This window comes from Mytilus trossulus, chromosome 9 (assembly GCF_036588685.1).
Source record: "Mytilus trossulus isolate FHL-02 chromosome 9, PNRI_Mtr1.1.1.hap1, whole genome shotgun sequence".
Lineage (NCBI taxonomy): Eukaryota > Metazoa > Mollusca > Bivalvia > Mytilida > Mytilidae > Mytilus > Mytilus trossulus.
This window is the reverse complement of record NC_086381.1, coordinates 42,193,652-42,211,077: the sequence shown is the minus strand read 5'-3', so window position 1 is coordinate 42,211,077 and position 17,426 is coordinate 42,193,652. Positions and strand designations below refer to the sequence as shown.

The following is a 17,426-nucleotide window of genomic DNA, read 5'->3' as shown; positions in this document are numbered from 1 at the left end:
ATGTCAAATACCATTATAAATACCCATTTGTTTTCAACGGATGCATATTTCGACAATTAAAATCTTTAAAAAATGTTGCCTGTCGCCAAATATTTACAATTCGAAACCTTTTTTAAGCTCGTCTTAGGTTCGGTAGTATAATGTATTTCATTCATGAATATTTCCTATAGAATTCGCCTCATCCAACAAAACGGCAAATTATGATTTATCAAAAATTAAACTAAGTTGATGGGGTATAAAAACTATTCAGACAATTGTCAAACAAAAGTTTAAACGAAGGAGATGTAAGCATTTATACTAGGCAACCGTACGGCCTTCAGCACTAAAATTACTCGAACATTACAGACGGCAAAAAAGGCATGTAATGTGTGAAATAATTCAATTGAGAAAATTTTTGTTCTCGTTTGTGACAAAAAGTTGACGAAAATCAAATATGACTACCATGAGCTAACATGAACTAATGATAACCACTGAACTGCAGGCTCTTGATTTGGGAATGTGGGTGTGTTAAACATGTTTGAAAGCAGCAGCTATCACCTAACCTTACAGAGTAGTGTTAAATGAGGAACAAAAGATACCAAAGGGACAGTCAAACTAATAAATCGAAAATAACCAATATAATACAATTGAGAAAGGAAACGGGGAATGTTTCAAAGCGACAACAACCAGACCATAGAGCAGACAACAGCCGAAGGCCACCAAAAGATCTCAATGTAGCGAGAAACACGTAGGTGTCCTTCCGCTGGCCCCTTAAAAATATGTGTACTAGTACAGTGATAATGGACGTCATACTTAACTCCGAATTATACACAAGAAACTAAAATTAAAAATCATACAAGACTAGCGGAGGCCAGAGGCTCCTGACTTAGGACAAGCGCATAATTGCGGCGGGGTTAAACATGTTTATGAGATATCAACCCTCCCCTATATATCTAGCCAGTTAACTGACATGCCAGCTCCAGACCTCAATTTATCTGATTGATAGAGTGTGTCTTTATCATATGAATATCAGGCACAATCCCTCCCGTTAGGGGTTTAGTGTCATACTTTCATAAAATTTATGAGAAGGACATTACCCGTCTTTTACCATCATCTGGTTTTAAATAAATGTGTTTAGTTCCGATGCATATACCCTATAAGTGAATCAATATTAAAGCCAAATCATGCAATCTTTAATATGCAATCCTTTATAAGTATATCATATGAACAACCTACATAAACAATGAAAAGGGTTTTAACTCATAGATCGATATCATACATAATATTATGTTACAAAACCAAAAACAGAACGAGGCAGAAAATCAATACATTCCTCACAACAACAAAAACACAAAAGTAAATATACAGATATGAGAGTACTCGCAGTTAATATATCTAAAACTAAAAAATCTATCAATACCATCTAATCCCGTGAATTTAGTGTAAATGTCATAAACAGTAAGGAAAACCCTAACCTTGTGCAATGTCAAAATGTACATATCAAAATTTTGAAGAACCGTGAATGTACATATGTGTAAATCGACAACCAAAACAACATTAATACCCATTAAACAATATTTAGAGATTTAATCACAGTCCTTTGGAATAAGTTAAACTAAAGGTAAACAATTTCTCTATTCAATTAGAATTGCGATTTATTTTGATTGTAAAAGCCTCAGGTTACATCATTCCAGAAAAATGATTTGATTTTGTTTTTTTTCTATATCTCATTTCTTAGTTTAGGGGACTCTGACGGTCTACAATCAACAATTGGTATGTTCTACATGTAATGTGTCTACATATTTTTACGTTTTCATCGATTTACTACAAATTTTATTTTGTGGTTGGTTTGGGAGAATATATATTTGCTTTGCATTTTGAAAACTTACGCCTTATATATCTTGCCAGAGTTATTGGTCTTTTCATAGTAGTTTTTTTACCTCAGGAATAGATAATCTTCGCTGTATTTCGCAGCATTTTTAGGAATTTTGGTCCTCAACTTCAACTTCGTACTTTTTTTTGGGCCTTTTTAACGTTTTTCGATTCGAGACGAAACGTGCGTCTGACGTAGATATAAAAATATAATCCTGGTGTCTATGGTGAGTTTATTTCTGACGCAACATATATTTGCTTTAATGTATACTGTTCATAGTGCATATTTTTCTACTTCATCGCTACAATGGTAATGAACGGGGTATCAAGTGCTCTTGTCCTGTCGGGGCTGGGTTTTTATATCTTATATGGTCTCAAAACATAATTCACGATGATCATTTGCAGTAATTGGTATTTTCAAAGTAAGAATATATCATAATAATAAGATGGCCACTCAGAAACGTCTTCATCTTTGTCCCTCCTCACATTTAACCGTATATTTTTAATCGATATAAAGCACGGTACACTAGTAAATACAATCGGGTATTAGATTGGATTGTGATATTCAAACATTATTTTTCCAATTATCAATATCTTCTATTGTTCCAATATATTCCCTATTTTATATCTCAATATAACCATAATAATCTTGCTCACATCATAATTGACATCCAATGAGAACCGAAATGTGTTAAATATAAACTGCTATAAGCACGGTAACTGTTATGATATTTCATAAACATGAATATAATCCTTTCTCAGGAAAATATTACAATTCCAGAACAATCCATCTCTCCTTTCGTCCGTAATACTTAATTTTTCAAGTATAGTGTTCACCTAAACACGCTAAACAACGAAATGAAAGTAGACACTAACCATGCTAACAATTTTGCCTTTCAATTAAAGGTCAGTTTCTGATATCAAAGTTTTGAGTAATATAATAATTCATTCTTACCTCGTGATTCAACTATTATTCTACCAAAATCAACTAAGGGACACTCACTTTTTCAATTAAAAAGGACAGAAAAAAATACGGAAGAAATTAAGGCGCGCGTCTAGCGTATTGTTCATGTATTTATAATGAGTTTGTATCGAATAAATCAATTATATGCAACACATATTTTTTTAAACTATGTATATATAAATACGGGAATTATTTTTATATAACCGTTTTCGGTTCTTTTCTTTATACAACTTGAACTAATATAATCCGTAATGTGATGATTGCATGATAAATATACTTTTGCTCTACATTATGATTTAGTATTCTGGAAATTTGTATGCTGTTAACATGGTTAAAAACAGTAAGTGTACTTTGAAATATTATTTTCCTTAAACTTTAAAACCTGCTATCTTTTCAATTACAAATTTGACCCAAAATAAATGACACATGACTTCCACCTGGTTAATGTTTGTAAACATACACGTTTCAATCGGCATTATGTTTATTCAAAATACTGACCTACAAATATCGTACTAACAACAAATAGGTAACATTACTTAGACATGCATAAACATAGAACAATATGAGTTGTATGTAAGTTATGAACAACAAATGTAGGTATGATAAGTAGGTGTGTACTTGTAGAACTCTGTGACCTTTTTTTCTTGACACAACATATTCAGATAAAATACTTTATTTCTCATTTATATGGGCACACGCATAAATACCCATACCTAATACGTTACATATACATTCGTATTGATATATATATGAATATATTTAATATAGTTTATTTTACATATTTTATTTTATATATTTTATTTCATATCTTGTATATTTTTTGATGGTATGATACAAAACAACTAGAGGGAGTGATTGTCCTTGATATTAATCTGATTCACACATAGTCTTTCATAGATTAGTTTTATTGGGATTTTCGGCTCTATCAAGTCGATAGCTGTAGGTGGTCCTTTATTGATTAGTATTGATTTTAACTGAATAAAATTTTTGTAACTTTTAATATAACGACGCGTATAACTCTTTCAAAATTCTATGTTTCAGGGTGAAGTAAAGTAAAGAGCCTGTTTCCAATTCTATAACTCATTCTTCCAAAAGGAATCGTTCCAACTACATACGACAACCAATGAAAAGTAAAGCTAAGAACAATTAGTGAATGCAATATGGATACAACAAAACTAGTTGACACAACATTTTTAATGTGCACCGGTAATGAGTTGATTAGAAGTGAGTTTGATGACCACTACTTTCGTATTATTCACTTAAAGGGACCTGTCTGTGCAACACTCAATTTATTTGCAGAACACGAACAATTAAGTGTTCAGGAATACAAACTTCCTGAAAATTTAAGAGGTCAAGGTTTTTTTGAAAAACCATTATGCGTTGGATATAGGTTTCCAGTATATGTATTTCAGTATCGACTGGACGAAGAATTGACTAGCATGACTGATATCATGATAATGATTTTTGACGCAGAAAATGAAATATTTCGTTTTGTTGATTTCCATGTATTTATATTTGAATGGTTTAGGGATACTAACCCTTTAAAGGAACCATTAGAATGTTTTATATCTCCGAATTTAGATATGTTTCTTTTTAGATGTCCTATGGAAGCAGCATGTAGAGGATATTATAATTGGTATTCTATATCAGAAAAGCAATTGACACCAATCAGGACTGAGGAGAGAGCACACGTTTCAATAATCCATGACAGAGATGGGGTAAATCTTGGGTTTCATCCAAGTTATCCTTGCTCAGTTGTTGCACTTATACATTGGTCTAATCTTTCCCGTGTATGCTTAAACCATTTGTTTTCCAAAAACATGAATCTCGGTAAAAATAGGACTTCTATATTAAGATGGTATAAACAATCTGATATAAAATTTCCAGATATACAATGCAAATTTGATAATAGAAACAACAACTGCAAACTAATTGCAAGTCGTAGTAAAGATGTATTAGTATATTGCTTCATTACAGGAGACAAAAACACCAATAGTATTGTGCATATAATTATATTTTCCTTTAAAGACATGTCGCCATTACTTAAGGATGAAAAATGTTTACGTCAGCGCATAGAAAATATAGTGCCTATTTTCTCTCAGTGCGATTCAGAATTACAAATCTGGAGTCCAAACTTTTCAACAAAATATGCTTCCTGTCAAGTTCCTCGTCTGAATCTGATGGTTATGTGCCGAACTGCGATTCTGAAGACTTGCTCTCCGTGTAGTATAGTAGACTTGCCCTTACCAACGTCATTAAAAGAATATTTAAAGTTTAAATAATTCTTGATAATTACCTGTTTTCAGAATACCTTAATCTTGCATTGCATTGTTTCAAATGAATTACAATCTGTATATTGTTACAATGGTTCAATAAATCTTCCTCAAGTTTGAATTTAACCTCAGATTTAAGGATGACAGAGGAAATGATCACACAATCACTTTCCCGCTGTTTTAGTACCTTTTTCTACTAATATCCACATACATGAAATTCATATGACATCTTTAGCGTCAAACACCAAATGCTACGTTCGGAATATTCCAACTGCAAAGCATTCAAGTCAATCTTAGTATCTTATTTCAAACCTTTGTCTAAACTAAAAGGTTTTAAAAGAACAGAAAACATTTCAAAAAACATTTTACTGACATATTAGAACTGGACTGAAAACATTCTACAACATGCAGACATCTTATACGTTTAGGTATTTCACATCCAATCTTTAATGGTAATATTCCTTACATAGCACAAACAAGTCAGTATTCACCTCAAAAGCTTACAAAACCTTTAAACAGACTTATTTTAATTTTAGTTTCTTGTGTACAATTTGGAAATTAGTATGGCGTTCATTATCACTGAACTAGTATATATTTGTTTTTAGTAGCCAGCTGAAGGACGCCTTCGGGTGCGGGAATTTCTCGCTACATTGAAGACCTGTTGGTGACCTTCTGCTGTTGTTTTTTTATTTGGTCGGGTTGTTGTCTCTTTGACACATTTCCCATTTCCATTCTCAATTTTATTATTGTCATTTTATGTATTTTCTTTTGTTACATCTTCTGACATCGGACTCGGACTTCTCTTGAACTGAATTTTAATGTGCGAATTGTTATGCGTTTACTTTTCTACATTGGCTAGAGGTAAAGGGGAGGGTTGACATCTCATAAATATGTTTAACCCCGTATGATTTTAAATTTTAGTTTCTTGTTTATAATTCGGTGTTCAGTATGACGTCCATTAGCATTGCACTAGTATACATATTTTATAAGGGGCCAGCTGGAGGACGCATCCGGATGCGGGAGTTTCTCGCTTCATTGTAGATCCATTGGTGGCCTTTGGCTGTTGTATTCTCTATGGTCGGGTTGTTGTAGGTATATTGATCCAATATCCACCCGTTTATAGTATGGATCACATTTCCGACCTTACATTGATTACGTGCTACGTGTACAATGTTTCGAGTTCTTTCGGAATTATATTCCAGGTAACTCTCTTCAGAGGTCGTCCGTTTTATTTTTATTTTTATTTTTATTATTATTATTATTTTTATTTTTTATTTTTTATTTATTATTTTTATTTTTATTTTTATTTTTAAATGTTTGTTTGTTTATTATTTTGTACATTTTATTTATTATTGTACCTTTTATTTATTATTGTTCGTTTTATCAACGTATGGATAACTGGTTTTGGTTATTGTTTAAGATACGTTTCAATATGCATTTTTCATTGTCAACGCACCTTCCTTTGGTTTTAGTATAACTGTCTAATTAATATCTATTGGGAGACATTGATTTATTTCAAGTGTTTCTTAACGATTTCCCCAATGTTCCTGTTTCTTTTGAATGCTATTGTAGGTTTTTTATCAAAGAGATTTTTGAACTGTGGGTTGTCTTGAATTAAATGCCAATGTTTTCTTATAATGGTTTGTAAATTTTCCGCATTAGCGTGGTATTGTGTTATGAAAGATATATTATAGTTATCGGTGTTTTTGTTTATTCTTGTTTCTTTGTTTGTTAATTTGTTTAATCTTTCTGTATGGGAAATATTTCTTAATATTTTATTTACAAAAGCGATTTTGTAACCTCTTTGTATTAATTTTTCTGTAAATAAGTTTATTCTTTCATTAAAATTGTCAGGATCAGAGGTATTTCTAAGAATTCGTATTCCTTCACCTTTAATAAAGGATTTAAAACAACTTTTAGCGTGGTTAGAATTTTGGTGTAGATATTGGAATTTTTCAGTTGGTTTTGTGAAACATCTAATATCTAAGATATTTTCTTTTTGAAATATATAGGTATAAATTATAGGTATATTGATCCAATATCCACCCGTTTATAGTATGGATCACATTTCCGATAAATTATAGGTATATTGAACGCTACCCATTTCATATTTCCTTTCTCAATTTTACAAAACATATCAGTAAAAGACTGAACATAAGACAGTCCACAAATTATTTAACAAAAACCTGAATACTGTACAGAAAAAAAATCCACCAAACTGTCTGCAAAAATGTTATAGACTGAATGGAAATACTGCATAAAACATTCCGTGAAAAAATATAATAGATTGGTCTCAAACTATTAAGCAAAACACAAAACCCCTTCACTGACCAACACAAGATAAAACAGATACGGATTTGAGCTTCTGATCCACCATGACCAGTTGCACCTCCGTTTTACCCAAAAGTAAAACTCTTATTAACATTTGCATTTGAACGGTACGAGTATTTCATTCAAATCAATGCAATATTTTATTTACGTCTCACCTTATGATTAATATAACACAATACATAAAAGATACATTTTGTATTCATAGGCAAATCTGTACAGATTTATGAGAGACGATAACAACTAAAACAACATGTATGTAAATTAATAAATTTCAAACATGAATGGTAAAATTATTTACTTTCTATGTAACTAATATAAAAACTATCGACGTCTTTTTATAACAAAATTAAAGGTTTTGGAACATTATCTTCTTATAGGTTGCACTTTCGAAATACAGCTGTTTCTCAAACCACGCTTCTTTTGAGGAGATCTTGAATATGCATAGAAAATTAATTTTGTTAACATACTGGTTCCCAGTAGTGCTCTTTGTGTTCCATCTCATAGAGACATAACTTGACAATGTTACCAGTAAATATACATGTGCATCTTGTTTACATTGAAATCTGTGCAAACCCTTCATTCAAGGTAGGGGTAGTTAAGACAATTAGTGTTAGTTTAAACTCTAAAAATTTCATGTCATATAAACTTGAAAATATGCCGCACAGCCCTATATTTTAACCGCTGACCAAAATTTTTGTGCATATGAACTTTCAATTCTTGGATAATATTTTTTCTTATGAAAAGTGGTACAGTTTTATCCGTAAAAGGAATTTCCTATGGGAAATTGCATTGTCAATATTTACAGAAATGCAACATTTATCTTTATTCGAAAATGAAAATACAATTTGCAAACAGTCTGTTAAACTATTAAAATGCTAATCAATGTTAAGAAATTCAGTAAAAAAGAACTTTTCTTAGATCATTATAAACAGGACAATAAAACACGAGATAATGTTCGGCATACATATTCCAAAATTAAGCAATGACGGTGACCGTTTAAATCGTTTACATAGTACTTCAACTTAACCATGAAGAACCCTTGGTTAAAAAACTAACTTGTAAGTAGCATTTCTATTTCAAAGAAAACATGATTCGAAACGAAAACCTATGAACATTGTAAATTCTTGACAATATATTCAATTACCTGCTGTTATGTTGCCTCATAAACATTAAAGTTTAAAATAATGCTTTAAGTCCATACTTTATGTCCATTTGACACCTTGTAATTAACAGCAAATTAAGTTTTTTTTACAAACATTATAACTTCTCCCACTGCATCAAGTGTATTTTTTCTCCACTTGTGATTTTATAAAGTTTAATACGAAAGGTTGCCGTGCATTTTGAATGTTCAGAATTTAACTATTCTGGGTGGAGGAATGTTGTATTGCAAGGGTATGTAAAAATGACAATGACAATTCTTCTTTTCAAATGATCTGCAAAACAGTGGTTTCTAGGAGACGTCCTCAGTCATAGACATTATTTGTAATGTCACATCAGAATATTGAGGTCATGAAACTGATAAATTTGCTAGTAGTTAGAGAAATGATTATATAACACTCATACACGATGCATATTACACTCAGTTAATATAAATATTAAACACTCATTCGACAAATGAATTACACTCATTAGATACAAACATATAACACGTATACGATTTCAATAACCAAAGTTAAATTCATTTAAATATAATCCTTTAATTCTGTTTGTTTGATGTGTGCGAGATGTTTTTTTATTGGCCATTTGACGATAAACTTTCCGTTTTGAATTTTGCTTTGAGTTTAATATTTTTATATTTAATTTTTAACATTCATAAATTACAAATATATTACACACACCCTATATAAATTACGCGCATTTCACTATTTAACAATAATGATTTAAATAATTGATAATATGCATATGTTGAAGAATATCAATATGTTTATTTAACATCTTCATGCCTTATATATCATGTACTGTAGTACGCCGCTAGATTAAAACTGACGTGGAAAGGTAACACATGGCCAGCGAAAGCTCTTTTATTTGAGAGCCCAGGTGGTCGTGTGGTCTAGCGGGACGGCTGCAGTGCAGGCGATTTAGTGTCACGAAATCACAGTAGCATGGGTTCAAATCCCGGCGAGGGAAGAACCTAAAATTTGCGAAAGCAAATTTACAGATCTAACATTGTTGGGTTGATGTTTAGACGAGTTGTATATATAAAGTAATAGTATATCTTTAAGAGATTATTTTTTATCCTTTGTTGATTGTTTTCGTAAACTTATATCCAAATATACTAGCGTAACACTGATTCTTGTTACTTCTATCATATGTGAGCGAGACAAAGTTATTTTACAACCACAGTTAGTGAGAAGGTCGGGGATAGCTGACTACCAAACATGTCAAAACTAGGAAGCAGACCAAGATGCTTTGTGAAATATCCTCCCTGGAAATAACTGCACTATTGCTTGATTCTACTGTATGTTTAACAATGGTTTTGTTTTTGATGGTATCGTCAAAACATCTTCCTAGAGCAGTATTAAATACTTGACCTGAAAAAGGAAAATAATACAATCAAAGTTGACACTTGACATTGCTTGAGCGGAATCAAAATTAGTCTATACTATTATCAAAAGAAGAAGCTTTTTCATGAAATGAACAACATATGTGTTGATTCTATTTTGTGTTTGATACATAAACTGTTAAATATTAATAAAATCTACCCAAATAATGCATCGAAATGCAAAGTGTTGTTTATTCGCTTCATGTTAATTGTAATAAACACTAATTGAGGCTTGAATAACTAAACAATCGGTACCGTCTTATTGAAAAACGTATCGTTTGAATTATAGCGCCACTGCATGCATAATGTAAATCAAACAAGATGGATTATGAATAGGAGAAAATTTATAAAAAGGAAAGGAAATTATGAATGATACAAATTTCTATTCATAAAAATATTAATCCTTTTGCTTAGTATGAGAAAATAATATTTATCAAAACTAGGGGTAAACATCTGTTATAATCTTAATCAATTAAAAAAAACACCAAATATATATACAACTAAAAAAGGCATATCAACCAAAAACGGAAGACAAGAATACAATAGCAGACCATAGCACAAAAACAGATTGATGGTATGCAAAGAACCGAGCCGCATCAAAGAAATATTACCAAAACAAAAAGTAAAATCACAAAAATACTAAACTCCAAGGAATAATCAAAATATAATCAACAGTATGAGTATAAGTATGATTATAAATAATAATTACAAAGACTAAATAATCCGAATTCGTATTCGACACGGCACCAAACTTAATTTTTACTTCGTTAATGTAATAGTGTACGATGATAGTTGCTTCCATCCTCCACCTGTTATAGTGTTATAGTTTATTATTGTGTGTGCTGCATTTTAGTGTTTCTGTTCTCTTATATTTGATGTGGGTTTTTTTATGTCCCTTATGTCCTATCTGGTCTGTGCGTCCGTTCGTTCTTCCGTCCGTCTGTTCGTTCGTCTGTCTGTCCCGCGTCATGTTAAAGTTTGTGTTCAAGATAGTTTTTGATGAAGTTGAAGTCCAATCAATTGAAGCAGTACACATGTTCCATATGGTATGATTTTTCTAATGTTATTGCCTAATTCGATTTTTCGATATCACTAACGGAAAGCTGAATACTAAAATTTATGATAAAAGGGATGATTTTTCATTCCCTATCGTTAATTATCCGTTTTTAGATGGTGACGTTCCCTTGTCACCATCTTACGGTGTTTATATATCTCAACTTGTACGATTCGCTCGTGTATGTAACAATGTTTTAGATTTTAACGAGAGAAATTTATGTATTACTGAAAAATTATTACACCAGGGTTTTCGATATCACAAACTAGTCAAAACATTGACTAAATTTTATCATCGGTATAAAGACATCATTCGTAAATATAGCTCAACATGCAGACTTTTTATACGTTCAGGTATTTCACATCCAATTTTTTATGGAAATATTCTTTATAAAGCACAAAGGTGTCAGTATTCACCTCAAAAACTTACAAAACCTTTGAATATACTTATTAAGAAGGGATATAATTACGATACTGTTGTCAAGTCATTAAAGATTGCATATTTTGGCGTTAATATTGAGTCACTGATAAGGTCTTTGCGTCGGAACTAAACACATTTATTCTAAAAACAGTTGTTGGCATGACACGGGTTATGTTCTTCTCATATATGTTATGATGGTATGATACTAAACCCCTTACGGGAAGGATTTTGCCTGATGTTCATATGATGAAATCATAATCTTTTAGTCAGTTTAATTGAAGTCTGGAGCTGGCATGTCAGTTAACTGCTAGTAGTCTGTTGTTATTTATGTATTATTGTCATTTTGTTTATTTTCTTTGGTTACATCTTCTGACATCAGACTCGGACTTCTCTTGAACTGAATTTTAATGTGCGTATTGTTATACTTTTACTTTTCTACACTGGTTAGAGGTATAGGGGGAGGGTTGAGATCTCACAAACATGTTTAACCCCGCCGCATTTTTGCGCCTGTCCCAAGTCAGGAGCCTCTGGCCTTTGTTAGTCTTGTATTATTTAAAATTTTAGTTTCTTGTGTACAATTTGGAAATTAGTATGGCGTTCATTATCACTGAACTAGTATATATTTGTTTAGGGGCCAGCTGAAGGACGCCTCCGGGTGCGGGAATTTCTCGCTACATTGAAGACCTGTTGGTGACCTTCTGCTGTTGTATTTTTTTTATTTTGGTCGGGTTGTTGTCTCTTTGACACATTCCCCATTTCCATTCTCAATTTTATATATAGCTATAGTGCTAACAAGTCAAAAAGGATACAACATCACAATTAAATAACTAAAAAATGAACAAATATTCGATATTTCGGATAACAGATATCCCTCTTTAATAATAGGACGATGTCAAATGAATCATGTCAATATATCCAAACTGAGAAACAATATCAAATCTTGAAATTTATACAATTTAGGCGAACACCACAGACGCTAGTAGAATTTTAAAATTTCCAAACACAGCGCAAAGATTACAAAGATATGCCCCAAAAAAAATGTTATTTGCGATGTGAACTGGTACAACTCTAAATGTCCAAAGGTTGTGACAGTTTAGATGTTATAACTGCATGAAGGGCAGTCCTCAAACAAAAAGATGAAAAATGCCGTAATCGGTCCAAGTTGGTAAACTATTTCAAATTTCAAATTTGGCAACGGTAGGGTAATTGCAGCAGAAACTACATATTTAAGCCTTCCAAATGAATAGCAGTTCAACAATGATTAGGAAAATAAATTTTATCTAATAAGGTAAAATAATTGAACGTGGCTACGTACTTATACATCGATCACAAATGAATGGAGCCCCGTAATTTAAGCTGGTATTTTGAAAAAATCTTCGAACTGTAAAGCCAGTACAGAAGCCAGAGTTACTGGAAGCAAGTGATGACAGGGAAATGAGTGACTTATTCTATGTTTTTTTCATTTATGCCCTCTGGGGAAACTGTCCTTAACTTTCTTATCCAAAATCTTTCCCGAACGACTCTGTCGACCTTCAACCAACCCTCTTTGTGGTCCATGATTATGATGGTAAGGTTTTTGAGATCAGCTTGTGCGTGCCCAGGTGATCTCAAATGACAACTTACGGGTAAGTCGGACTTTCTAATGTAGTCACTTCGTAACCATTCATGCGTTTGTTGAATGGCTGCTCTGTCTCGCCAACATACTGCATGCCACATCGACACTGAAGGAGGTATACAACATTCTGGGTTTTGCAAGTTACATTGCTATTGTGATATATACTTGTGATATGTGCATTGACAATTTTAGCAATATATTTACTTTTATACAACAACCAGTATAATGTATGAGTGAAGTTTCAACGTTAAGCCTTACCATTACAACATTCATATCGTATGGCATCATGATGTTTGTTGTATACGATATCCCCACAGCATCCCTGGAATGGTACCTTGTAAATGTTAATATCCTGGCAGCAACCTTGATGTGATATGTCATATAACTTGTTATTACAGCAACCGCTAACAGATCTGTTGTATACGTTTCCTTGACAACATCCTTGTGTGATCCTGTCATAACGTTTCATCAAACATCGCATTTTAGTTGCTCCTAGAATAAAAACAAAAAGAAGCACAAACATAAGCAGCATTCTATACATTGTTGGTTGGGGAGTTGTCTCATTGGCACTCAAACCACATCTTCTTACTTATGCCTCCGTATAGCACATGCATCGTTGAATTAAGACAAAGGTTTACTAAAATGACAATACGGAAAGGTGATGTGTTGCAAAGAAATATGTATTCAAAGAGCATCCAAGAATAAATAATCTTATTAAAAGTCGTTGTCATGCAACGGAATATTTGCTCAATTCAAAGTGCTTCAAAATATACATTAACCAAAGAAGACATAGGACTCATACAAGGGATTATTTGTTCCATATGCATTCAAAAACGTTTTCATTGTTTTGATCTGAATTATAAGAAAATGGTACAATTATTGATATATATATTGATATATATGTTGTGTTCAAGTTATCATTTTGTACAAATTATGATTTGTACAAATTGATTGTTCAAATTATAATTTGTATTTTGACTTTGTACATATTATAATTTGTACAAAAAGTGTCTGTACACATTATAATTTGTACAAAATAAGGCCTAATTTCACTTAAAACTTGTACAATATTTAACATATAATAAATTTCAAATCAAATGATAAAAAATTATTTCAATCTCACTGTTCTCCTCTGTAACCTATTTAAACAGTTCTTTTAAATCTTCAGAACCAAATAGAGCATGATAAGGCGATTAACTTAGGAAATTAACTCATTCAATTTGTCCCTAGTATAAAGATGGTTGTGCTTAAATGTGTTATTCTCAGGAAATTGCCTAACTTCTTGATCACTGTTGATAGGATTTATCCTGTTGATCAACAATACTAGCCATTTTTAACATTTTAATTTTACTTTTGTTACATGTAATAACCACGTGAAAGACCAGTGAACAGGAATTCAATTCATAACCTGAAGGTTATATAAATGAATCAATATGACTTTAAAAATAGCATTGACATTTTTTATAGTGGGTATCAACACTTTTTTATCACAATATCCATATGATAAATTATTGTACAAGTTATAAGTTAAATTGAGGCTTATTTTGTACAAATTGTAATTTGTACAAGCACTTTTTGTACAAATCATAATTTGTACAAAGTCAAAATACAAATTATAATTTGTACAACTTTTTTGTACACATTATAATATGTACAAAATGATAACTTGTACACAACATATATATAACGACATCAATTAGCACTAAATGTATTATGTAAAATACAACTTTCGAGTGATGTCCTTCAAAAGGCTAGGTTTGACGTCATTTAACAGTAAAATTTGAGTGTCTAAATCCCTCAAATATTAAAGTTCTTTATTCATTTTCGCAAGCGTCATGATGCAGCATAAACTAGAAAACAATGTGTTCTCTCAACATGTAGGTAACTTATAACAATTCCCTATCAAAAACAGTGATTATTGATAATTATAAGAATTTAGTTTGCCGAATAAATCGATCAATATAACATTATATAAGTAACACATAGCTGAAAGGGTGATAGAGCTGATTGGTTTCCCGAGAAAACATTGTCAACCGCGGCGAAGCCAAGTTTGACAATGTTTTTACGAGGGGTTCCAATCTGCTCTATCACCCTCTCAGCTATGTGTTATTTTATTTATTTTACTGAATGTCCTATCCTCATTGTATTTTACAGATGAATATTGCTTAAATGTATTTTCTCTGACGTCACGTACATAACAACGTTACGAGTAAAAGAAATTTCAACAGAAGTAAAGCATGTTGTTTTTTTTTATTTCGACTGTCAAACAATAGAATCCGAGCCAAAAAATAGAACTTTGAAAGCATAATCTCTTAAATTTTCGATTTTTGATTGGTCTTGACGAGAGGGTGACATTCAAAAAATTGTCACCCGCTCATGATCAGCCATATGATAAAGTAAATAAACACCCTCGTATTAGTCCATCAAAATATGGCATTCTAAGGAGAAGAATAATACGACACAACATGTGAAATACTTACAATTAACGCAAAAATGATGTTCGCTTAACCCAAAGGTTTTTTTAATGGTAATGAAACGAGCTAGAAAGTCTTAATATATGAGTTGATTATTAATTTGTTCACTAGCATATGGATTTTAACTATGTATAATCAATGGAACATTATATGCAAAACGGTGACATTTTTCTATAAAATCATTTTTTTTATGTCCAAGTTACAAGCATTACATTGACATAATGTGACCGTTTTGTTCAAGTCATTTAATCATTATACCTGACCTCACATCTATGTCTTTTTCATTTTTAGCTATGGCGTTGTCAGTTTGTTTTAGATTTATGAGTGTGACTGTCCCTTTGGTATCTGTCGTCCCTCTTCTATCATGAATAATTTTATCCATCAAGAAAGCGTTACACAACTTTACATTTTTTCGCTGCAAATCAATACATATCTAACCTGTGAAAGCAGTATACAGTATATCTTACCTATACTATTGAATAAAAAACAAATCATCATGATTAAATAATAGTAATTCATTATCTTTGTAATACAGGCAAATTGCATATATTGTATTCTTATATTGAGTTTAAACTTTCCACATATTATATTTATAAATGGGAATATACATTATGTATGATACGTATTGATGTAATAAAAAATTCCAAGGACGAGGAAATAGAATAGTCATATTAATATGATTTTCCTATGAATGTTCAATAGTAAACGATTTCCTGTACTTCCTATTTATGATGAGAATGTTAACATGACTGTTCTACGGAGTACTGTTAATCTGATATAGATATACATACTTGTATATAGATTAACCTGTTGGTTTTCCCATTTGAATGTTTGTTTACATGTCATTGATTGGGACCTTTAAAGCTTGCTGTTTGGTGTGAAACAAGGCTCCGTACTTTTACCTATAATGGTTTACTTTTACACATTTGTACTTGGATGAGAGAATTGTCTTATTTGCGCATCTTCTAAAATCTATTGTCTTTTAAAAATCACGTACAATTCCTAAATCCGAAACCGCAAAGAATCTTAAAATCTAGAAGGGAATTGATAAAAAGATTGAAACAGTAGACAAGTAAAATCAGGATCTGATTTCCACGGGAGATTTTTAGTCTGTGCGTGTGAATCTGCTCCATATTTGAACCTCCCACAATTTCAATCTTTTCAATAATTGATCCTCGGAATTCGAATCAGTTCGCTCATTTCAGATCAGGATACCCGGGTTTCATAAGTCAATGGCTGCATAAATATAAAAAATCCAGGGATGGAAAGTTTACTCCACCGATCTAGATCTCAAGTCCAGTGTTGCAGAACTATGTAATGTTCAGCGCTGTAGATGTTTAGTCCAGTGTTGAAGATTTTACGTAAATCGATGATGATATAATGATCAGCACTATAGATCAAATGGTGAGGTAAATCCCAGTGCTGTAAATTAAAGTTACGAACTGTAGATTTTAAAACCAGAGCTGTTGATTTAAGTTAAATGCTGTTGATTTCAGTTAAAGGCTAAACATCTTAAATCCAGCCCTGTATATATACAAAATAGATCGTTAAGACGTTTTGTATAGAAAACTGTAAATTGTTGAAGCTTGTATGATGCTTTTTAGTTGTCTTTTTCTTATTTTTATCGCTGGGTTAATGTCGTGTTGACTTATATTCCACATTTTTTATATACTTATTAATAGAAGCAATCAAGAGGAAGTTACTATATAAGTCGTTTTTAAAACATAGCGTATAAACTATGTCTATAAGGAAATTAATTCACGTCAATCAGGAAATAATCCATACAAATTAGACGGAAGAGAGTATGTACGGGGTGAAAGGATAGCAATCTTACAGCAAAACGAACAACAACAAACAAAGAATAGAAAATACTTGGATGCTTAAATATAAAGGTGGAACAAT

At 31.8% G+C, this 17,426-nt stretch overlaps 2 protein-coding genes across 2 annotated transcripts; one reads left to right on the top strand and one right to left on the bottom strand.

The window, feature by feature from the left end:
* Window positions 1-3,027: 3,027 nt before the first annotated feature.
* LOC134683904 (uncharacterized) lies at window positions 3,028-5,202 on the top strand. Its single transcript, XM_063543211.1, has 2 exons — window positions 3,028-3,155; window positions 3,857-5,202. The coding sequence occupies exon 2, from the start codon at window positions 3,976-3,978 to the stop codon at window positions 5,095-5,097; it is 1,122 nt and encodes a 373-aa protein (XP_063399281.1). The 5' UTR covers window positions 3,028-3,155; window positions 3,857-3,975; the 3' UTR covers window positions 5,098-5,202.
* Window positions 5,203-9,670: 4,468 nt separating this feature from the next.
* Window positions 9,671-16,047, bottom strand: LOC134683903 (uncharacterized). The gene is made up of 3 exons (XM_063543210.1): window positions 15,992-16,047; window positions 13,309-13,542; window positions 9,671-9,950 (listed from the first exon to the last, which is right to left on the bottom strand). The coding sequence occupies exons 1-3, from the start codon at window positions 16,041-16,043 to the stop codon at window positions 9,763-9,765; spliced, it is 474 nt and encodes a 157-aa protein (XP_063399280.1). The 5' UTR covers window positions 16,044-16,047; the 3' UTR covers window positions 9,671-9,762.
* Between the last annotated feature and the right edge of the window lie 1,379 nt (window positions 16,048-17,426).